The sequence below is a fragment of the Hordeum vulgare genome, chromosome 6H (assembly GCF_904849725.1).
Source record: "Hordeum vulgare subsp. vulgare chromosome 6H, MorexV3_pseudomolecules_assembly, whole genome shotgun sequence".
NCBI lineage: Eukaryota > Viridiplantae > Streptophyta > Magnoliopsida > Poales > Poaceae > Hordeum > Hordeum vulgare.
Genome location: NC_058523.1, coordinates 542,643,868 through 542,668,563, shown reverse-complemented (window position 1 = coordinate 542,668,563; position 24,696 = coordinate 542,643,868). Strand labels below are relative to the sequence as shown.

The 24,696-nt window shown below is 46.6% G+C and overlaps 1 protein-coding gene and 1 pseudogene across 1 annotated transcript; one reads left to right on the top strand and one right to left on the bottom strand.

Annotated features, from left to right (window-relative positions):
• Window positions 1-6,905: 6,905 nt before the first annotated feature.
• LOC123403227 (cytochrome b5 domain-containing protein RLF) lies at window positions 6,906-10,724 on the bottom strand. Its single transcript, XM_045097176.1, has 6 exons — window positions 10,523-10,724; window positions 10,261-10,417; window positions 9,064-9,430; window positions 7,567-7,701; window positions 7,404-7,454; window positions 6,906-7,159 (listed from the first exon to the last, which is right to left on the bottom strand). The coding sequence occupies exons 2-6, from the start codon at window positions 10,297-10,299 to the stop codon at window positions 7,083-7,085; spliced, it is 669 nt and encodes a 222-aa protein (XP_044953111.1). The 5' UTR covers window positions 10,300-10,417; window positions 10,523-10,724; the 3' UTR covers window positions 6,906-7,082.
• A 5,188-nt stretch (window positions 10,725-15,912) lies between these two features.
• Window positions 15,913-17,021, top strand: LOC123405819 (annotated as a pseudogene).
• The last annotated feature ends 7,675 nt before the right edge of the window (window positions 17,022-24,696 follow it).

Genomic DNA, 24,696 nt, shown 5'->3' with positions numbered 1-24,696 from the left:
CCATATTGGATCCTACATATTCTACGAAGATCTTATCGTTTGAACCTCAGTGCCAAGGATTCGTATAATCCCGTATGTCATTCCCTTTGTCCTTCGGTATGTTACTTGCCCGAGATTCGATCGTCAGTATCCGTATACCTATTTCAACCTCGTTTACCGGCAAGTCTCTTTACTCGTTCCGTAATACAAGATCCCGCAACTTACACTAAGTTACATTGCTTGCAAGGCTTATGTGTGATGTTGTATTACCGAGTGGGCCCCGAGATACCTCTCCGTCACACGGAGTGACAAATCCCAGTCTTGATCCATACTAACTCAACTAACACCTTCGGAGATACCTGTAGAGCATCTTTATAGTCACCCAGTTACGTTGCGACGTTTGATACACACAAAGCATTCCTCCGGTGTCAGTGAGTTATATGATCTCATGGTCATAGGAATAAATACTTGACACGCAGAAAACAGTAGCAACAAAATGACACGATCAACATGCTACGTCTATTAGTTTGGGTCTAGTCCATCACATGATTCTCCTAATGATGTGATCCCGTTATCAAGTGACAACACTTGCCTATGGCCAGGAAACCTTGACCATCTTTGATCAACGAGCTAGTCAACTAGAGGCTTACTAGGGACAGTGTTTTGTCTATGTATCCACACAAGTATTGTGTTTCCAATCAATACAATTATAGCATGGATAATAAACGATTATCATGAACTAAGAAATATAATAATAACTAATTTATTATTGCCTCTAGGGCATATTTCCAACACGATCATCACGTGAGACGGACTAGTCACCATGGTGAGCAACTCCATGCTGATCGTATTCAACCATACGACTCATGTTCGACCTTTCGGTCTCTTGTATTCGAGGTCATGTATGTACATGCTAAGCTCGTCGAGTCAACCTAGGTGTTTTGCTTGTGTAAATCTGGCTTACACCCGTTGTATGCGAACGTTAGAATCTATCACACCCGATCATCACGTGGTGCTTCGAGACAACGAACCTTCGCAACGGTGCACACTTAGGGGAATACGTTCTCGAAATTTTAAGAGAGATCATCTTATTATGATACCGTCGTTTTAAGCAATAAGATGTAAAACATGATAAACATCACAATGCAATCATATAGTGACATGATATGGCCATTATCATCTTTGCTCTTTCGATCTCCATCTTCAGGCATCGCATGATCATCATCGTCACTGGCGTGACACCATGATCTCCATCATCGTGTCTCCGTGAAGTCGTCACGCCAACTACTACTATCACTACTACTATAGCTAACCGTTAGCAATGAAGTAAAAGTAGTAAGCACATGGCGTTGCATCTCATACAATAAATTTAAGACAACTCCTATGGCTCCTGCCGGTTGTCATACTCATTGACATGCAAGTCATGAAACCTATTACAATAACATGATCATCTCATACATCATACATGCAACATCACAACTTTGGTCATATCACATCACATGTCAAACCCTGCAAAAACAAGTTAGACGTCCTCTAATTGTTGTTGCAAGTTTTACGTGGCTGATTTGGGTTTCTAGCAAGAACGCCTTCTTACCTACGTGACAGCCACAACGATGATATGCCAAAGCTATTTACCCTTCATAAGGACCCTTTTCATCAAATCCAATCCGACTAGAGTAGGAGAGACAGACACCCGCTAGCCACCTTTATGCACTGTGTGCATGTCTGTCGGTGGAACCAGTCTCACGTAAGCGTACGTGTAAAGTCGGTCCGGGCCGCTTCATCCCACAATACCGTCGGAAAAGAATAAGACTAGTAACGGCAAGCAAATTGACAAATCATCGCCCACAACTTTGTGTTCTACTCGTGCATAGAATCTACGCATAGAAAACCTGGCTCTGATACCACTGTTGGGTAACGTAGCATAAATTCAAAATTTTCCTACGCATATTCAGATCTTCCTATGGAGAGACCAGCAACGAGAGAGGGGTAAGAGCATCTTCATACCTTTGAAGATTGCTAAGCGGAAGCGTTGCTAGAACGCGGTTGATGGAGTCGTACTTGCAGCGATTCCGATCTAGTGCCGAACTACGGCACCTCCGCGTTCAACACACGTGTAGCCCGGTGACGTCTCCCGCACCTTGATCCAGCAAGGAGGAGGGAGAGGTTGGGGAAGAACTCCAGCAACACGACGGCGTGGTGTCGATGGAGAGACGAGGTCTCCCGGCAGGGCTTCGCCAAGCGCCGGCAGAGAGGAGGAGGAAGAGGAGCAGGGCTGCACCGAGAGAGAGGGAAAACGGTGTGTCTCAATGGCCAAAACCCCTCTATATTTATAGGAGGAGGGGGAGGGGGGTGCGCCACCCCTAGGGTTCCCCCCTAGGTGGTGCGGCAGCCACCAGATAGAGGGGGCGGCGGCCAGGGCAGGGAAAGGGGGGCGCACCCTAGGTGGGCCTTGGGCCTCATCTGCGCCTAGGGTTTCCCCCCTCCCCCCTTCTCTGGTGCGTATGGGCTGGGTGGGGGCGCACCAGCCCACCTAGGGGCTGGTTCCCTTCCCCACTTAGCCCATCTAGCCTCCTGGGGTCATTGCCCCCCTTTGGTGGTCCCCCGGGACCACCTCCGGTGGTCCCGGTGGTGCCGGTACGTTACCGGTGACGCCCGAAACACTTCCGGTGTCCAAAACCATCCGTCCTATATATAAATCTTTACCTCCGGACCTTTCTGGAGCTCCTCGTGACGTTCGGGATCTCATCCGGGACTCCGAACAACTTTCGGTAACCTCGTACAACAATTCCCTATAACCCTAGCGTCATCGAACCTTAAGTGTGTAGACCCCACGGGTTCGGGAGACAGGCAGACATGACCGAGACACCTCTCTGGCCAATAACCATCAGCGGGGTCTGGATACCCATGGTGGATCCCACTAGCTCCACGATGATCTCATCGGACGAACCACGATGTCAAGGATTCAATCAATCCCATATACGATTCCCTTTGTCTGTCGGTATAGAACTTGCCCGAGATTCGATCGTCGGTATACCTATACTTTGTTCAATCTCGTTACCGGTAAGTCTCTTTACTCGTTCCGTAGCACGTCATCGTGTGACTAACTCCTTAGTCACATTGAGCTCATGATGATGTTCTACCGAGTGGGCCCAGAGATACCTCTCCGTCACACGGAGTGACAAATCCCGATCTCGATTCGTACCAACCCAACAGACACTTTCGGAGATACCCGTAGTGCACCTTTATAGTCACCCAGTTACGTTGGGACGTTTGATACACCCAAAGCACTCCTACGGTATCCGGGAGTTGCACAATCTCACGGTCAAAGGAAAAGATACTTGACATTAGAAAAGCTTTAGCATACGAACAATACGATCTAGTGCTAGGCTTAGGATTGGGTCTTGTCCACCACATCATTCTCCCAATGATGTGATCCCGTTATCAATGACATCCAATGTCCATGATCAGGAAACCATGATCATCTATTGACTAACGAGCTAGCCAACTAGAGGCTTGCTAGGGACACATTGTGATCTATTTATCCACACATGTATTACTGTTTCCTGTTAATACAATTATAGCATGAACAATAGACGATTATCATGAACAAGGAAATATGATAATAACTATTTTATTATTGCCTCTAGGGCATATTTCCAACAGAAATGCGACTAAGGAGTTAGTTACGGGATCTTGTATTACATGATGAGTAAAGAGGCTTGTCGGTAACGAGATTGAACTAGGTATGGAGATACCGACGATCGAATCTTGGGCAAGTAACGTACCGAAGGACAAATGGAACAACATACGGGATTAAGTGAATCCTTGACATAGAGGTTCAGCCGATAGAGATCTTCGTAGAATATGTAGGAGACAATATGGACATCCAGGTCCCGCTATTGGTTATTGACCGGAGATTGTCTCAGGTCATGTCTGCATAGTTCTCGAACCCGCATGGTCTGCACACTTAAGGTTCGGTGACGTTTCGGTATAGTTGAGTTATAGGTGTTGGTAACCAAAAGTTGTTCGGAGTCTCGGATGAGACCCCGGACGTCACGAGGAGCTCTGAAATGGTCCGTAGGTACAGATTGATATATAGGAAGTCCTGTTTTGGTCACTGAAAAAGTTTCGGGCTCATCGGTAGTGTACCGGGAGTGCCGGGAGGGTACCGGGGACAATCGGGAGGGGTGTCACACCCCGAGGGGCCTTATGGGCTGTGGGAGGATACAAACCATCCCCTAGTGGGCTAACATAAGCTCCCACTAAGGCCCATGAGGTTTGAGAGGCAAAAAACCACAAGGTGGAAAAGGTGGAAAGGGTTTCCAAGTGGAAAGGAGGAATCCTACTCCTAGTAGGATTGGAGTAGGACTCCTCCACCTCCAATTTCGGTCAAACCTTGAGGGTTTGAGGCTGCCTCCTCCCCTCCCTCCCTCCTATATATACTAGAGGTATTTAGGGTTTTTGGGACACACAATTTCAGCCACGTGCTACCCTCTCCTCTAGTTTGTGGTTCTTCCTCTAGATCAGATTTCTTCGGTGCTTAGGCGAAGCCCTGCAGGAATAGATTACTACCATCACCGGCGCACCTTCACGCTGCCGGAGAACTCATCTACTTCCCCGTCTCTCTTGCTGGATCGAGAAGGCGGGGGTCGTCATCAAGCTGTACGTGTGCTGAACGCGGAGGTGTCGTCCGTTTGGCACTAGATCAGGATGGATCGTGATGGGATCGCGAGACGGATCGTGATGAGATCGCGGGACGGGCTGCGATTTGAATCGCGAAGATGTTCCACTACATCAACCGCGTTATATACGCTTCCGCTTAGCGATCTACAAGGGTATGTAGACTCACTCTCCCCTCTCGTAGATGATCATCACCATGGATAGGTATCGCGTGTGCGTAGGAAATTTTTTGTTACCCATGCTACGTTCCCCGACAGTGGCATCATGAGATAGGTTCATGCGTAGATGATATCTCGAGTAGAACACAAAAGAGTTTGTGGGGGTTGATGTTCGATTTGCTGCCCTCCTTAGTCTTTTCTCGATTCGGTGGTATTGTTGGATTGAAGCGGCTCGGACCAACCTTACTCGTACGCTTACGAGAGACGGTTTCATCGACTAACATGCAACTTGTTGCGCAAAGATGACTGGCGGGTGTCTGTTTCTTCAACTTTAATTGAATCGGATTTGACCGAGGCGGTTCTTGGAGAAGGTTAAATAGCAAATTGCATATCACCGTTGTGGCTTTGCGTAAGTAAGATGCGATCATACTAGATACCCATAGAAGCCACTTAAAACATGCAACAATAAATTAGAGGACGTCTAACTTGTTTTTACAGGGTATGCATGTGATATGATATGGCCAAAGACATGATATGATATATTGGATGTATGAGATGATCATGTTGTAATAGTTAAATATCGACTTGCACGTCGATGCTACGGCAACCGACAGGAGCCATAGGATTGTCTTTAAACTAACGTTTATGCTTGCAAATGCCTTTACTATATTGCTAAGCAGGAAAGAAAAAACGAACAAAAAAAAGAAATAAACAGAAAAGGAAAAAAGTAACAAACAAAAAAGAAACATTTTTCCTTTTTTATTTATTTCCTTTTTCTCTTAAGTTCAAAAAATGTTCTGATTTACAAAAAATGTTCTTCAAACTCGAAAAATGTTTTTGCTTTAAATAAAAAAGGAAAGGAGAAAAGAAAGGGAAGGAACCAAAAAAGATAAAAAATAAAGGAAATAAGCAGAAAAGGAAAAATGAAACAGAAAAAAATATTATTTTTTTTAGAAAAACAACTGGGCCGGATTTGGCCCATGTAAGGAGTGAAGTTTGATGAGACGAAAACACCCAGGCTGGGCCAGTTAGAGCATCTTTCCAATTTTTCAGCGTGTATTTGTACTTTTCAGCGATTTTGAGGATTACGGAAGCTCGCCATAGTTCTCAAAAATGTCAGCGTGGAGCCCGGGAACGTTCCCTGAGTGCCCGGACAAATTTGCCCCTGAATCAGAGGGAGTAATAAAATATAAACTCTGCCACAGAAGTTGTAGGAGTACTATGGAAAACCTCTTTTTCAAATATATAAATCAATAGCATACTTTTCTAGCACATACCATATATATATTTCAAACAGATAATAAAAAAATGACCCAGAATACAAAAGGGCCTAGTAAACTCGGACTGAAAAGTATAATGCCTAGCATTAAAGCAAACAGCCCCCTTGTGTGTGGGACCCGGGGTGCTCCAATACATTTTTCATAGCGAAGAGGATTTGTGACTCTCGGGTGTCACACACACCTATATAAATATACCATTAAAAAGCATACTAGAAATTCTTGAAAAAATCTGAATTTTTGGGACATGAAATCCGGTTGCCCACTGCACATCTGGGTGACCATGGTAATATTAGTAAATAAGACAAATCATATGTATAGAAAAAATATTCAATGTATCATATGTCCTACCATAATTCCTGCGCCACGCTACCACGGGCACCCATTCCCCATGAAAATGAACATGGTGTACAATGAACACCAAGGTTTGATATCCCAAGATTTCAGAATATTTTAATTTTTTTTGATATTTTTGTAATGTTATTTTCATATAGGGGTGTGGCACCTGGGTGCTCCAATGCATTTCCCACAGCCCTCTGGGCAATTAAGTTGCACACTGCCAAGGGTTAATTTGGATGTAGCATTAGATGTTTGTAAAATGAAATACAAGAACAAACGAATCATGTGGAATGCTAGTTAGCTCCGTATGTGTTCTATTATTTTTCTTGCGATCATGTTGTATGTTAGTATTTGTTTCTGCTGGAATGCTACCACAGTTTCCTCTTTCTTTGCCTTTCTCCTTCAAAAAATAGAAACAGAAGCTCCATATTTTGCCTCTCTCTGAAATAAGCCCGCCCAACAACACAGATACCCAACATGTAGTACTTTTTTATGCAGCAACCAGTGATGACAATTTGTTCTTCAAGGACCGTCGTCATCAAATTTATTTATTCGTCTATTTTCCGCAGAAAATGTTGATCAACCTATCTGCACTATACTTCATCAACGCGCTGTTTACATTCTTCAGAACCAGCTAGAGCATGATCTACTCATTGGGATCAAGGTATCCCACGAGGCATTTCTCCAAGAGGAACTCTGCGTTCACCCAGGCATGGTATTTATCTTGAGGAAGTCAAGGAATCATATCAAAATTTGCAAAATATAAGCACACAAATCCTTTTCGTACAACTACAATAGTTAACAATCACAATCATCATGTTGTTCAATGTCACCAGCTATAAAGTTCGCTGTGTGTTGCTATTACTTATATGTTAAAGCATGTTATGTTCTTGCATCAATCTACAAAAAGCGGCAATCTATTTTCAATTTAACTATGACGTCAATAATAATACTATCAAAAGGATACTGAACAAAGCAGTGCAGTCTTTTCCAGCACCTTTCCTAAGCATATCAACTCCTGCAAATACACAATAAAATTCACAGCCAGCAAAAAACAGTAAGGACTGGATATTAGGTTTGATACTTCAAACAGAACCAAAACCTGCACAAGGCTGAAATTCACAAGTTACCTCCTGGATGAAATTTCATGTAGGGACCAATATTGTACACACGGCCTTTCAAAACTGTCCAAATACAATCTCCAGTTTTATGCTGCTTAACTTCTTCCAAAGAAATTAGCCTCCGGTTTGACTGTCCCTTAAGCCCTACAGACAGAGGAACATCAGAGAAAAGAAAAGCAACATCACTACACAAATATGACCAACTGAGAAGAGAACACTTGAAAGTAGGGCCGAAAAACCAGAGAAAAACAAAATCAGGAACTGATACACATAACTAAATATGGCACAACGGTAACCAGCATTATTTCCCACTCAAGTTATTATCGTTCACAAGTCACAACTTCACATCAACAAAAAATGCATCTAATATGGATTTGGGCACCTATTCAGATCTTTAATATCCTTAGCTGCCCATTTATATGTTCATCATTTCAAGGAGCATCACACCAATATTGTAGTTAAACAATGCAATAAGAAATGAGACAAGAAGCAAAAACAGTATAGCCAGTTACCTATGCAGGATAACATTTCTATCTTTTCTGATGTACAGTATTAATCTTATCTTGTTTATACCACAAAATGAAGGGACCAACTTATGTCAGAATAGATTTCTATAATAAGACCATTCCCCTAGCTCAGAATTGGGTTCATATATCCATGAGTAAAAGTGTAAACCAATAAACTAAAGACCCACTTCGACCAACAAAAAGTTACTGAGACACTTTCACCTAACTTGAATAAAACTACATTGAGCAGTAAAATTCAAAGTTTGCAACGATCTAATTCATGCGAGATATATTGCATCCATTTAAGTTTTTTAATACCCTTAGCTTGCCATTTATATATTCATCATTTCAAGCAGCATCACACACATTTAGCACAAGTCCTGGTCTTTCTCAATGTCACCACATTGTAGTTAAACAATGCATATTTCTAAATGACACAGGAAGCAAAAACAGTATCACCAGTACTTCCGCAGGATGGAACATTTCTGCCTTTTCTGATATACAATCTTGTCTTGTTTATACCACAAAATTAAGGGGCCAACTTATGTAAGAATAAATCTCTAGGAGATCATTCCATCTAACTCTGAATCTGGTTCATATATCCATGATTAAAAGTGTAAAACTATAACTAAGGACCCACTTTGACCAACAAATAATGAAATAATCACTGAAACACTTTAACCTACCTTACTTGAATAAAACTACATTGAGCAGTAAAATTCAAAGTTTCCAACAATCTAATTCACATGAGATATATCACACGGTGAAAATGCCACACAGTGCAGCTAAACCCCAAAATAAATCTCAATCTAGCACAAAGGAAATGTCATTGGTAAGCAATAACATAACTTCAGGTATGGGATTATATCACACAATTACAGTCTAAGTCTGTTTTTTCCTTTATTAATCATTAATTACGAAGTAGCATCAAACCATCCAAGATAAATAGGACACATCGATGATCAGAAAACAGTACCAGCTAATCTCTTTCATAACTTACCTGCCAGATCTGGATGTGTACGAGTCAGTTTAAGCCAGTCCATTGGACTAAAGCCCTTCTCAAAAGGAACCTTTGCACGTACAGCAGATTTCTTTGAAGGTTTTGGTTGACCTGATACATTTGGCTGCACAGACTCTCCGCTACTGCTTGGTACAACTGGTTCTTCTATCTTGATTTCTTGAAGCAATACACTATTGGCACGACTAGATATGGAACTAGACTTTTGAACAGTAACTGGATTGGCTGTTTGCTTGTCATCCGGAACATTCTTAGTCTCACCATTACTGTCAACATCCTCCAGTGTCATACTTGCCACAGGGATGGAATTAGGGGAGTCCAAATGACCATCATTTTCAGCATAATCAACCTAGAGAGCAAAATAAACATTGAATACCAAATAAAATAGAAACAAGCAACAATATATTGGCATATCCAATTTCTAAGTCAAGCCACTGGGAACTCATTTCAATAATTCAAAGCAGAACATGTCCATTATATAATAATTAGGGTAGGCAAATATGACTTGGGAAAAATGACAAGATGTCACTTAAATGCACTTGATGGGTGAAAGATGGTAAAATCATTATACATCTGCCAGACTGGAAGCACTGAGGTACCCAAACTTCAGACTGGACCTATCACAAACCAAAGCAGGAAATGACGTATTCCCTCCATTCGGCAATAAGTGGTGCTGTTTTAGTTCAAATAACTAAAACAAGCGTCACTTATTTTTGAACAGAGGGAGTAACACTCAATGGACTGGGGAAACCATATGTTTGGAGATGATTATACAGGATACAATACAACACATGTACAATTCATTCAAGCCCCCACTATGAGCACTTACCAAGCAGGGAGAGAAATAAGAAGAGCGATATCACACAGAGTGAATGACTGAATACTCTGCTGACTTGACTTCCTATGTTATCTACTCTCCTGTTGAATTTCCATTTACTACACTGTTCATCTATAAACACTTTGCTCCTTGTGTTATCATCTGAATTACCGAACATCACCTGTGCATCTACACTGGTACAAATTCAGCTAACACAAAAATAACTTGACATCCCTTATTTTAGACAAGCAATTTCACAGGTCCAGCAAGACAAGACCTATCAGATTTCAGCGTCTCCATACACAAGAACAACAACATAAATAAATGCTTGAATGAAGAAGCAACAGATGGAAGGATCATGCCTTGCAGAAGGTGAAGTCGGACGAGTCCCCATCTGCCATTTCGAGCACGAGACAGCCCTCCTAGCCCTGGAGCACGTATGACAGGAAGTAGAATATCAGCAGAAACCTGGAGCCGGGGGCTGCGCGCGCCTGCACCTATCCTCCACGCCGGCCGACCCTGGTAGAAGAGGAGCGAGAAGAAGTTAAGTTAGTCGAACCTTGATGGATCGATTGGATCAGGGAGCTGCCACGCAGCAAACAGATACGGAAAGAAGGAACCCACCTTGAGACGCGCCGCCGCAGGGTCGAGGACGGAGTGGGGGGCGGGGGCACGAGGTAGTGGGGGCTGGCCGCCGCTCGCCTGCCGGAGGAACGCGTCGGGGGAGGATGATGGCAGATGCGACCCGGGAGGAGACGCGGGGAGGGAGGAAGACTGGAAGAGGACCGGCTTACCGGGGGGAAATAATCCAGGTCGGTCCTACTGTACGAAGCCCATCGCGAGAGGCCTCTCCTGCGGACGACGCGTGGCGATACGAATCTCAAAGCACGAGTGATACAATGGCCATGGTTACAACGGTTTGGTTAGATTAGATGCATCTAACCCACCTAAAGAAATATAGAGAAAATTTAAAGAAAAGTGTGCGTACAGGGGTGCTCCCGTGCGCTAGATTCTGTTTCTATGACCAGAATTCAAAAACTTTTATCTCTTAAACCGTTAATTCAACCGATGATCCGTTTTTGCCGTTGACTTTGTTTCGACGAAATCTTCAAAACTAGATCCCATATCGACATGTTTCGATAAAAAAAAATTTGCTCGTACTTACCACATTTGTTGCACTTACTTGTCATATTAGTAAGTACTCCTTCCGTCCCGAAATTCTTGTCTTAAGCTTGTCCAGAAATGAATGTATCTAAATACTAAAACGTGACTAGATACATTTATATTTAAATAAATTTAAGACAAGAATTTTGGGACGGAGGGAGTACTTACTTGTCTGATAAAGAATAACCTAATTGCCATATTTTTGAAAATTACGTATAAATTTTCATCCCACTCCCGTCGTCCCATCCACCCCGCTCCCGTCGCCCCATCCATCCCGCTCCCGCAGCCACAACTTCCCCCGTCTCGCCGCCTCAGTTGTCCCCATCCATCGTCCCAACTCCACCGGCCGCCGGCGACAACCATCCCCATACCCCTCCAGCCTCCCCATCCGGCCGGCCGCACCCATCCCGCCGTTCCCAACCGCCCCATTCCATCAGCCCCAACCAAGGCGGTCGCCGGCACCAGCCCCTCCCCCCCGTTCCTTCGGCCCTAGCCACCCTATTCTGCCGGCCCCAAACCCAGGCCGTCGCCGCCACCAGCCCCTCTCCCCATGTTCCTTCACCCCAGCCACTGACACCAGTCTACGGCGAACCAAGGCGAAGCTTTGCGTCGGGCACCTGAGAATCCATGCACCTCTACCTCTACCTCGAATCACCCTACGATGGATGGAGAGGGCTTCGAAGTGTGGGGTTCGCAGACGTCGGCAAGCAACCCAGCTACCCAGGTCGGTCTCGACCTCAACTCTCAAGCTTCCGCATCGGAGGGGTTCCCGGGGCTTTGGTTGTATGGAGCTTTCCTCCAGAGCAACGACGAGCTCCTTCCTGGACGCGTCAGGGCCTCCGGGCTCCCTCCCTAACAGCCATTGCGTGCCATAGCAGGAGACGGATGGGCGAACCCGTCGCCACCCTTGGTCCGGCAACTGAACTTTGACGGCTCCTCGTCGGCGGCGGCCGGTCGCGGAGGAGGAAACAATGGCGTGTTCCTCCCTATCAGCCACTGCGTGCCATAACACAGAATTGGTTCATATGGAAGGTGATCCCACTTCATATGAAGAAGCCATGAGAAGACCTCACTCATCGAAGTGGTTGGAGGTTATGAAAGACAAGATGAGATCGATGAGTTCCAACGATGTTTGGGACTTAGAAGACATTCCTAAAGGATCCAAAACATTAGGTTGTAAATGGGTCTATAAAACTAAGTATGACTCTAATGAGAATATAGAGAAGTATAAAACACGATTTGTGGCAAAGGGATTTGCACAAAGAGAAGGGATAGATTACAATGAGACATTTTCCCCAGTCTCATGTAAGGATTCCTTCCGAATCATAATGACATTATTTGCATATTTTGATTTAGAATTACATCAAATGGATGTAAAGACAACATTTCTAAACGGGGATTTAGAAGAAAATGTCTACATGAAACAACATAAGGGTTTTATCATTGAAGGCAAGAAACATATGGGATGCCGCTTGAAGAAATCCATCTATGGATTAAGGCAAGCCTCTAGACAGTGGTATCTAAAGTTCAATGAAACAACTAAAAGATTTGGATTTAAAGAGAATGTTGAGGATAACTGCATTTATGCAAAGTTCAAAAATGGGAAATATATTTTCCTAATCTTGTATGTGGATGATATCCTGCTTGTTAGCAGTGATGTTAGTCTGCTACAAGAAACAAAGAAGTTTTTGTCCTCAAATTTTGATGTAAAAGATCTTGGTGAAGCATCATATGTTTTGGGCATTCAAATTCACCGAGATAGGAAAAATGGAGTTTTAGGACTATCGCAGAAAGCATATTTAGAGAAGGTTCTCAAAAAATATAATATGCATGCGAGTAAGGCCACACCTTCTCCTATAGTCAAGGGCGACAGTTTTGGAAAATTCCAATATCCCAAAAACTAGTACGAGCTCGATCAAATGAAAGTAGTGCCATATACTTCGGCTGTTGGAACTTTACAGTATGCACAAGTGTGCACTCGCCCTGACTTAGCTTTTATCACCGGGGTACTTGGTAGATATCAAGAGAATCCAGGCATAGAGCACTCGAAGATGGTAAAGAAAACACTGCGTTATGCGCAAAGGACCTCATGCTAACATACAGAAGACCTGATTCCCTGGAGATAAGAGGGTATTCAGACGCAGATTTTGCGGGAGACAAAGATGATAGAAAATTCATGCCAGGATACATGTTCACTTTCGCTGGAGGGGCTATTCCGTGGAGAAGCTCCAAACATTCAATAGTTGCATCGTCCATGATGTATGCAGAATTTATAGCATGTTTTGAGGCCACCGGACAGGTGATATGGTTAAAGAAATTTATACCCGACTTAAAAGTGGTAGATTGTATTGACAAACCACTAAGGCCTTGTTTGGTGCACAGGGTTTGAGGAGGCTTGTAGGGGATTATCCCCGAGGGGATCAGAAACCCCGCGATTCCCTGCATGTCCATTTGGTGGACAGGGTTTGTGATGAGCAAACCCCTTCAATCCTCTCTAACCCCCCTCGATTTCTTCCTACCCACGCGGCTGAGAAACCTTGTCTCATGGCTCAGGGATTTGGCAATTGAGGGGATTTGAGAGGATTGGGTGGAAGGAAGGGATTCACCCAATCCTCTGAACCCCCCCCCTCCACAATCCTCCCCAACCCCTTCCTACCAAACAAGGCCTAAAGATATACTCTGACAACCAGCCTACAATATTCTATGCTCACAACAATAAGTCGAGTAATGCTACCAAAACAATAGATATAAAGATTTTGTTGTGAAAGATAAAATCCAAGATCACACTATAACTCTCGAGCATATAATGACAAAGCATGTGCTTGCAGATCCGTTAACGAAAGGCTTATCACCAAATGTGTTCAAGGAACACTTATCCGACATGGGTTTAAGGAAAAGCCTATGATTCGTGGATCATGAGAGGCCCAAAAGGAACATAATTTGTTTCAGAACAGAGAGGTATGTGGTAGTTGCCCGATTCTATCGATAATTGAGTTGTGACGATAAAACATCTTCTATGTATTGATCTGTGATGAAACGAGTAAAGTAAAAAGTATAAAAGTAAAAGTAAAATTGAGATCAAGCGGAAGAATGTTAGGTTGATCTCCACCTGGTTGAGCCCAACGGCCGAACTGGCTCCTTGGCCTGCGCCTTGATCGGGGGTGCCCAACCCACTTCTGGTTGGTGGACCCCTGTCGCCAGCGCTACAAAGAGAGATGGGGGGCCGGACACACAGAACACGAGGTTGACCGTACGCCACACGCCCAACTGACACCCCAATCCGATCTAGGGTTAGCGCTAGGCCGACGGTAAGCTCCACCATCACCGGTGCTCACTCACCGCCGTCGTCCTCCCACCATGGTATCCGGCTCGGGATCCTTGAGCCAAGGAGAAGGTATACCACCATCTCCTCCTCCCCACTACCGCAAATCTCCAACCCATTTAATCCATAGGGTCTATGAGAACCGGGACAAGACCCTTTCCAATCGGGACTATAACCCTGTTTTTCACTAGTCTTAGTTTGACTCGAACAGTTGGACTTTTTTCTAAACGGAAAACAATCGGACTTGACTCACGTACTATATATCAGCCTGTAAGTGGGATCACCTGCGGGACGCCCACATAATGCCGCATAGTCCACACAATTTAAGTGGGATATGTGGGCAAACCCATTTAGCTTTAGCTTCCTGTTCGCGGCTACCACAACCCACATAATCATGCATGCAAATTAGGAATGCACCATTGCTTGTCCACATTCGCTGTTGAACGTTGTAGATATCGCCTCAACCAGCATCCATTCCGAATGTCGTTGTTCTTTTTGTCTTAGTTTTACGCCTGGCATGTGGGCAGCTGGTGCGTGCCACAGTTTGTCTCACTCCATCAGCACCGTGTGTAGCCACGTCGTCGGCATGTGAAGCCAGGTCGCGCTGAATGTGGTGTTGGTGGCTGGCTCGCCTGCGCTGTGAGCTCTGCGCGACGCCCCCACTGGTCCCGCAGGCGCGTGATGCACTGGTTGTCGTGACGACCGCGGTCACCACCAATTTTATTTCTCGAGCCTCCTCGCACCTCCTCCAGTGTAAACGTGATCCTATGCTCAGCGTCCCCTACCGCGTGAGTGCTATACGCTTGCGCTGCTCCTGGCGATGTCGCACATTTCTCGCGAGCACGCTGGTCCCTAACGGCCGTTGCACCTCTACTGGTTTTGCCGCAGAGCACGGCATGAGCCCGGGCGTGTCCTCGCATAATTACTCGTGCCCCATTAGTGCCACACGCTGCTGCAGTGCCGCCACACTTGGGTGGCCAAGCTTCGAGTCGCACCGCTGCATCACGCTGTCGCATGGAGAGCTCGTCACTCGCCGCTGCACAAGAAGCCATGGACTTGCCGCATCGTTTGAACGACTATGAGGAGTTAGGGAATGAGGGGACGAGGAAGAAAAAGTGGGCTCTATGTGACGTCCACGGAACAACCCACTTAATCCATTTCCAAAAACGCATAATACGTGGGTGTTCACGAACGCAAGATAAGTGGGATTTTAAGTGGGCATCGTGGGTGGCCCACGTCCACTTACAGCCTGATACTCCCTCCGTCCGGAATTATTTGTAGCACAAATGTATAAAAATGGATGTATCTGGAACTAAAATACATCTAGATACATCCATTCCTATGACAAGTATTTTCGGACGGAGGGAGTATATATCTCTCTGATCGAACAGAACCGCCTTGTATACAAACCGGCACGTGAAGGCGTATATAAAGGCGATGCAGCGGCAACCCAAGGCATCGCAATTGCACAAACCTTTTTTGAACACCTGATTAATTCCGCGGAGCAGGCCGAAGGATCGATCGGGCAATGTCGTCGTCCGCGGGCAAGAAGTGTTTGAGGTCAGCCGTCGTCGCCAACAACACGGTTCCGCGGAACAGGGCGCCGATGGTGTCCACCGGCGAGCCGACCATGTCCGATATTGTTGGCGGCATGGCGAGCGGCCACCACTTTCTTAGGATCCAGAGCTACTCCAGCACCGTCAAAGGCCGTCCCACCGGAGAGTACATCAGGTCCCACCATTTCACGGTCGGCGGCCACCACTGGTGCATCGACTACTTCCCCAACGGCACGGACAAGGCCTACGCTGACCATGTATCCCTCCGCCTAATCCTCCACCAATCTATCAGTAATCCCGCGGTGAAGTCGCAGCACTTGTTCTGCCTCGCCGGCGAGGCGGGGACTGAGGCGGAGCAAGCTGAGTTGCTCTCGCTGGAGAAGGTGAGAAGCTATACCCCGGGAAGCTTGTCGGCCTGCGCGGAGCAGTTCATCAAAAGGACGGACCTGGAGGCATCCGAGCACCTCAGGAGCGACTCGTTCACCATCCGGTGCGACATCGCCGTCGTCCAGGATTTCCGCGCCGTGTACACCACCGGCTTGGTCTCCGTGCCCCCGTGCGACCTGGGTCGGCACCTGGGAGAGCTCCTCGAGACCGAGAAGGACGCCGACGTGGTGTTCGAGGTCGGCGGCGAGACGGTCTCCGCGCACCGGTGCGTGCTCGCGGCCCGCTCGCCGGTCTTTGCAGCCGAGCTCCGCGGACCGATGAAGGAGGGCGATGTCGCCGCCGGAGGTGTCATGCGCATACAAGACATGGAGGCGGAAGCGTTCAAGGCGTTGATCCGCTTCGCGTACACCGGCTCGCTGCCGGAGTTATCGGCGCGGCGGACAGGTACAACATGGAGCGGCTCAAGCTAATCTGCGAGCAGAAGCTGTGCCGGTACATCGACGTTGACAGCGTGATGATCATCCTGGCGCTGGCTGAGCAGCACCAATGTCAGGGTCTGAAGAAGGCGTGCTTCAACTATCTTTCCACACCGGCGAATCTGAGGGCTGTCATGGCCACCGACGACTTCAAATATATGATCACAACTTGTCCTTCTATTATGTACGACCTCATGCCCATGTCCTACTGCATCTGATCAGTCACACAATGCCACAATCTCACGTCGTAATACGATTAGTCACTCATAGTCTCTGTTTTCCGTTTTCTTGTTTTTTACGGGATCTAGTCACTCCTCATAATCAGTTTTGCTACATCCACGTAAGTTGTTAACGTAAACTTACGTATGACATGATGTGGCATGTGTTGGTTGGAAGAGAAAAAGAAACAGGCCCATCCGATGAGAATCAGGGGGAGGGTGATTGGTTTTCTTTTTGCGTCGAAATTTCAGAGCTTTATTGATATAAGGTGTTCGTTGGGCAGTCAGCCAACAGGCTGCTCACCAGAAAACTAGGAGTTTCAGTAAGCCAGCTTTCGGTAGCGTTTCTAGTGCAAGCATGCTTGGCACATAGATGCGCTGGACCGTTTGCTGCTCTTAATACATGCTGAATTACAAAAGAGGAAAAAGTAAGAGAAAGCTCTTCAATGTCAAATAGAATAGCAGCCACGACGGAGCGTCCGTCACGGCGATCATGCCGATCATGCCAGAGGTTAACCACCTCCTGGCAGTCTGTTTCCATCACCACATCCGAGAAACCCCTTAGACTTGCAAATATGACTCATTCCCGTAGTGCAAGAGTTTTGGCAATGAGGGTATCAGTCACCCCAGCATGAGGCTTGGCCCATGCCCCTAATAAGGAGCTTCGGGACCGGGCCACCCCACCAGCAGCGCATTGTTGGCGCAAGATATCAACCGCTGCATCAGTATTAATTTTAACCTGGTTACCTTCAGGAGGCTGCCATCCATACCCCGGCAATGTCGCGGCTTGAGCTTTTGGAATCTCCAACAGAGCTAGAGCTTCCCCGGTATACTTAATGGACTGCATTGGATCAAAGCTCTCTCCATCATGAGTCCATCTGTTCCGAGAGCTCCAAATAGACCACATGATGGTGATGATCGTGGCCCGATCCTTCGGGGAGAACCTGGGATCAGTAAGGATGTCCTTTCGCCAAGAGTCGGGGTGGAGCGTTGGAAGTTGAAAATCCAACAATGCTTGTGCCTCGACCCAGAAACTACGAGCATGAGAGCAATGTATGAGCGCATGCTCCAGATTTTCATCGGCAAGAAGACATAATTTGCACATGCTTGTATCTCTGATATGTCTGTATTTGAGTGTTGATTCATCTGGTAGTATGCCCCGCATGACCCTCCACCATAAAACACGCACCTTGGGCACTACCTTGAGGGCCCATAGCAACTTCCACAAGTGTGTTTGTGCCACTGAAGTATATGAGACCTGCCCTTCCACTTGAGCTGACTGCTCTTTGTGTGTCATTAGAGCTCGGTACGCCGATTTCACTGTGTAGTTGCCGGACTTCTCATGCGCCCATGCCAAAAAAATCTGCACCCCCTCCCCTCCGAAGAGGGATGTTCAGAATAGCGGTTGCGTCTGTTGTAGCGAAGTTTTCCCTAACCAGCTTCACCCTCCATGTTCCTGATTCCATATTAAGCAGCTCACTGACATTCATGACAGTCGCTCCAGGAGGTTTAACAGTAGGGGTCATAGTCCTTGTAGAAGGAATCCATCTGTCATTCCAAACATTGATGGAAGAGCCATCGCCGATGCGGTGAATGAGGCCTAGGTTTAGCGCCTCCCTGCCAGCCACAATGGCACGCCATGTAGCTGAGGCTGAATGTGGCACCGGTGCCCGAGTAAAGTCTGTATCCGGATAGTATCTCCCCTTCAACACACGTGCACAAAGGGAGGAAGGGTTGGTGATCAAACGCCATCCATGCTTGCCCAACAGAGCTAGATTGAAGCTATGGTAGTCTCGAAAACCCATCCCCCCTTTACATTTTGGTGTCGCCAGCTCCTTCCACAAAATCCAGTGTAAAGATCGTTTATCGATGGAACTGCCCCACCAATACTTGGCCATACTGGAAGTTAAATTTTTGCACACCTTCTTTGTAAGTAGGAAGCAGCTCATGCTGAACGTTGGGATGGCCTGAACTATCGATTTGAGAAGTACTTCCCTGCCTGCACATGCAAACAACCTCTCAGACCAACCCCTCATCTTACTTCTCGATCGCTCACCGATATGATCAAAGGTTCCGCTGGTGATTCGTCCCACTGCTGTGGGTAGCCCGAGGTACCGATCGCTGAAAGCTTCAACAGAAACCCCAAGAACGTCTTTCATAAACGGACGCAGCTCATGGGGAGTATTAGGGCTGAAGTAGATGGCACTTTTATCACGATTCACACACTGGCCCGAAGCTTCTCCATAAACCCGCAGAATTGAGTTGAGCCTCTCTGCACTCTGGGCATTGGCATTTATAAAAATCAGACTATCATCTGCGAACAATAGATGACTTACCCAAGGAGCCCGAAAGCTTGCCCGTACTCCTCTGTCAATGTAACCATAGTTCTTGAGCAGCGAGGACAATCCTTCAGCACAAAGGAGGAATAGAAAGGGCGACATTGGGTCTCCTTGCCGAAAACCACGGGATGGTGTGAAGTAAGGTTGTAGTTCCGCATTGATCCTTACCGAAAAACGTACTGAGGTAACACACTTCATGATCAGTCGAACTAGTGTTGTGCTAAACCCCAAACGAAGAAGAATTGCCTCCAGATAAGACCATTCTACACGATCGTATGCTTTCATCATATCCAGCTTAATCGCACAGGAGTAGTTGTTGCCTTTCTTCCTTCTGCGTATAGCATGAACACACTCGAAAGCAACTAGCACATTATCAGTAATCAATCGGCCTGGCACAAATGCACTCTGCTCCTCGCTGATGATCTCATCAATACAAGTTCTTAGCCGGTTTGTGATAACCTTGGAGGCCACCTTGTAGAGGACTGAACAAAGGGAAATAGGACGAAATTGGGAGATCTTTTGGGGGTGTCGTACCTTAGGTATAAGGGTGATTGAGGTGTCATTTAGACCCCAAGGTAGCTCTCCCCCATTCAAGAAACCAAGCACAGCCGTAGTGACCTGCCCACTCAATAGTTTCCAATGTTTCTGGAAGAAACCCGCAGTGAAACCATCTACTCCCGGAGCTTTCGATGGTGCCATCTGAAACAACGCTTCCCGGACTTCCTGTGCTTCATAGGGTTTATCAAGAAGCTCATTCATCTGAGGTGATACTTTGACTGGAACATGTCTCAGGATCTCACTTATGTCATGCCCACCTTGGGAAGTATATAGGTTTTGATAGAACAACGGAATCTCAACTTTGTCCTCTTCACTATTTGCACAAACAGAGCCATCTGCCCTCTCAAGACCACTGATTTTATTCATCCGCTGGCGTTGTTTTGCCTGTGCATGAAAATACCCAGTATTTCGGTCACCCTCTTGCAACCACCGAACTCTGGATCGCTCACGCATCCAAATTTCTTCCTGCTTCAGAGCCTCCCTAAGTTTCGCTGCGGTCCTTTTTTCCTCATCAGCGGGACCTCGCCTGATAGAGCCTCGCCGCAGCTTCTCAAGCTTTCGCTGTAGGTGGCGAACCGTCCTTGCCAAGCAGCCAAACTCTCTCGCCCCCATGGTTCGAGTGTTCTCTGTAACGCTCCCAGTGAATCCATGATACCTTGAAGGTCATCAGGCCGCTGTTGCTCTTGCCAAGTGGACGAAACTAGTTGTTCGTAATCCAGGTGTGTTTGCCACACATTTTCATAGCGAAATTGTTTTGTTCGACGTGCCCCCTGGTCAGTCCCGTGCATATTTATTTCTGCGATAAGGAAGCAGTGATCAGACTCCACAACACTGACATGGCGCACTCTAACATCATCATACTGTTGTCGAAAAGAGTCATTGGCAAAAGTTCTATCCAACCGAGCTTTCACGTTGGAAGAACCTTGTTGTCTGTTATCCCATGTGAAAGGAATTCCAGTCCATCCCAGATCCTAGAATGCTACCTCCTCTATGACATCTCTGAAAGCTTGCATCTAATGCTCTGGCCGACGCGCCTGACTAAAGTGTTCATCAGCATAGAGAGTCTCATTATAACCCCCCATGCTCAACCACGCTGAGTGTGGCATGGCGAACAGTGTCCGCAACAGATTCCAACTCTGCATCCTATTGTCCACTCTTGGTGCACCATAGAACCCTGTGAATCTCCACTCAACTGAGTTTTGATCACTCAATCGCACCATAGCATCAATATGGTCGATACTGAAATTTCTCAAATCAACGGTGACATCTTTGGACCAGAACAGGCCCACACCCCCACTTAGTCCATTGTTGTCCACCGCAAAGCATCCCGCAAACCCTAGCCGACGGCGTAGGTTTTCCACCCTTCGAGCCCTGATTTTGGTCTCCATTACAAACAGCATGGCAGGAGCTTCTTGCTTCACAATGTTGTGAAGCTCTCGAACTGCCTCGGGGTTCCCAAGCCCCCGGCAGTTCCAACTGATGCACCTCATTGGGACTGGCAGGGCTACGCCGCAGCCTCTGCTGAATTAGCCGGAGTAGGTTTCTTCTTCTTTGGTACTCTTTCCCCTTCCTGTTCCAACTCATGATCCACCTCATTTTCATCCCTATTCATATCATGATCCCCCACCTCTGCAGCAGCTGCGACAGAACCATCAGTGATCAACAGCTTAGTTTCAGCCACACGGCGGTATGCCTGCTTAGGTACATCTTTCCTCTTATAGTTCGTGCGGTTTTTGACAGGAGAATTGACTTCAGCGTTGCCACCCTTTGTACTAGTAGTAGAGTTCTTGGACTCCCTCTGGTTACTTGTTCCTGAATAGTGCTCCTTATTCGAGCTCTCACCAGACGCAACCTTCTTCCAGTCGTCACTAGCCCTAAGTTTTGGCCCAAAAGGCAGATCGCCCTTAGCATCTCGGGGGCCTGGATTAGGGCAGTAGAGCTCTGAATGTCCGAGCCGGCCACAGGAGAAGCAAAAGTGAGGTACATGCTCATACTGGATGTCATACATATCCACCTTCTTCCTCTTGGCCGAATCGATCAATATCCACCGCCAGAGTGGTTTGTTTACCTCGATTGAAACTCTTGCTCTCAGAAAGCCGCCCACATGATCAAACTGAACAGCTGTCGCGTTCTTATCGATCTGTTGCGCTATCAACTTCCCCCATGCATCATTACGTAGATTGTATGGGAGATTTGGGACACGAGCCCATAGACTGAGCGTGTCAAACTGGACTTCATCTGGCCTCATGCAATCATCGAATTCAGCGAGGACGACAACGTTTCTACTGACATGCCAGGGGGATCCCTCCCAGATCCTATCCCTGTCTCGTTGTGACTCAAACTCTGCCACGAAAGTATTCTCTCCCATAGATCGGAACTGTAGACCTCTAGGGTTACCCCATGCCGGCATAAGAGCACCTGAGATTGTCTGGATGTGCAGGAGATTTCGATGGAGTATCCTTCCCGCCAGGAGCCACTTGGCCGGTTTATCATCTTCCCAGTCATCAATCACGAGCGGTGTTGCTTCCTCGTCTGTGATCGCCATCTTTCCCAGCACCTCTTCCAGCTTAGCCCTCTTCGCCCGGGGGGGGACATGGACCAGAGGTGTGCGACGCATCGCATGAGTTGGAGTTGGAGGCCATCCCAGGGAAGTCCTAGGGCGCACCGCCGTCCGAGGAACAACGGGCGCCGTCAATGTCCACCGAAACCCTAATCGCCAGAGGGTTTTAGGTTTTCGTGGAAAAACTTACGTCATTCCCATTCCGGACGGGGGAGGGTGATTGGTTGATTGAGGAAAGAACGTAAGTTTACGTTAAATTCTTACGTAGATGTAGCATTTTTGCCTCATAATCTACGCCCGCATGTACAATATGGCTGCACAAAAACAAGTGTTTTATTTTGCAAATAAAGCTAGGCCAGCGGCTCCCTCCATCATGGCCGCCATTCGGAGAGGGACGCGACCGCAACGAACATGTTCATCGGCCATTGCGAGGTGGACGAGCCCGACAGCGGGATTAGATTCGGAGGGCGGTTGCGTCCTAGGAGGAAGACGAGAGTGGGTAAGGGATAGGGCATATGGGGCCACTCGCAGGAGGAGGGGTGCGTCGTGCGCGTGCGTGAAAAGGGATGATGTAAAAAGCCGGACAAAAAAAGGGATGAAAAACAATCAGACAAAGGTAGGAGGGAGACAAAACAACTAAAAAAAAGCTACCAACTCCCCTTTTATAAACATGAAGTGTCTCATACTAAATTGTTGTTATATGTACAAATCATATGAGATTAGTTCTTGGTCAGAATTAGAAGGAGCCTTGTGGTCGGTGATTATTTTCAGGAGCAAACTATAGTCTGGTTTTGTTAAGGAGCCGTGTGACTCGAGAAGCAAATTTCTAACAAAAAGAAAGATGGTCGTGTGACTTACCTCTTATGGTTGACTTGTGCATCCCGATCAATCTTCTCCACAAGAATGCATGTACGTACGTGGCGAATGGAGTGCCTAACCATTGGGGAGCCGCTATAGAATGAGATCGCATCGAGGACGGCCGTTAGGGGGGAGGAGAAGAGAGGGGTGATACGTCCATTTTGCATCATGCTTTCATGTTGATATTTATTGCTTTTTAGGCTGTTATATTACTTTGTGGTACCATATTTATGCCGTTTCTCTCTTATTTTGCAAGGTTTATTTGAAGAGGGAGAATTCAGGCAGCTGGAATTCTGGACTGGAAAAGGAGCAAATCTTAGTCCACTATTCGGCACATCTCCAAATGCCTTGAAAAGTTACATGGATTTTTTTGGGATTATATAAAAAATACTGGGCGAAAGAAGTACCGGAGGGGGGCTGCCAGGGCGCCACAAGCCCTGCCACCGCCACCACCCCCTGGTGGCGGAGTGGGGGCTTGTGGGCTCCCTGACAGCCCACTAGCCTCCCTCTTTTGCTATATGAAGGGCTTTGGTCCAGAAAAAATCAGACGGGAGCTTTTTCCTGGTTTCGCCGCCGCCACGAGGCGGAACTTGAGCAGATCCAATCTAGAGCTCCGGCAGGACGATCCTGCCGGGGAGACTTCCCTCCCGGAGGGGGAAATTGTCGCCATCGTCATCACCAACACTCCTCTCGTCGGAGGGGAGGCATCTTCATCAACACCTTCATCAGCACCATCTCCTCTCAAATCCCTAGTTCATCTCTTGTAACCAATCTTCGTCTCGCGACTCCGATTGGTACTTCTAAGGTTGCTAGTAGTGTTGATTACTCTTTGTAGTTGATGCTAGTTGGATTACTTGGTGGAAGAGTTTATGTTCAGATCCTTGATGCTATTCATTACACCTCTGATCATTATTATGGTTATGCTTTGTGAGTAGTTACTTTTGTTCCTGAGGACATGGGATAAGTCATGTTAATAATAGTCATGTGAATTTGATATTTGTTCGGTATTTTGATATGTTGTATGTTGTCTTTTCCTCTAGTGGTGTTATGTGAACGTCGACTACCTAACACTTCACCATACTTGGGCCTAGAGGAAGGCATTGGGGAGTAGTAAGTAGATGATGGGTTGCTGGAGTGACAGAAGCTTAAACCCCAGTCTATGCGTTGCTTCGTAAGGGGCTGATTTGGATCCACTAGTTTAATGCTATGGTTAGACTTTGTCTTAATTCTTCTTTTGTAGTTGCGGATGCTTGCGAGAGAGGTTAATCATAAGTGGGATGCTTGTTCAAGTAAGGGTAGTACCCAAGCGCCGGTCCACCCACATATCAAACTATCAAAGTAACAAACGCGAATCATATGG

Bases quoted from the DNA above. Each gene is read 5' to 3' on its own strand.
- LOC123403227 (XM_045097176.1), bottom strand. From the start codon at position 10,299: ATGGCAGATGGGGACTCGTCCGACTTCACCTTCTGCAAG. The intron at 9,431-10,260 runs GCATGATCCTTC...TTTGCTCTCTAG, and splicing joins CCGACTTCACCTTCTGCAAG to GTTGATTATGCTGAAAATGA. The intron at 7,160-7,403 runs GTATCCTTTTGA...GACTTCCTCAAG, and splicing joins AGACTGCACTGCTTTGTTCA to ATAAATACCATGCCTGGGTG.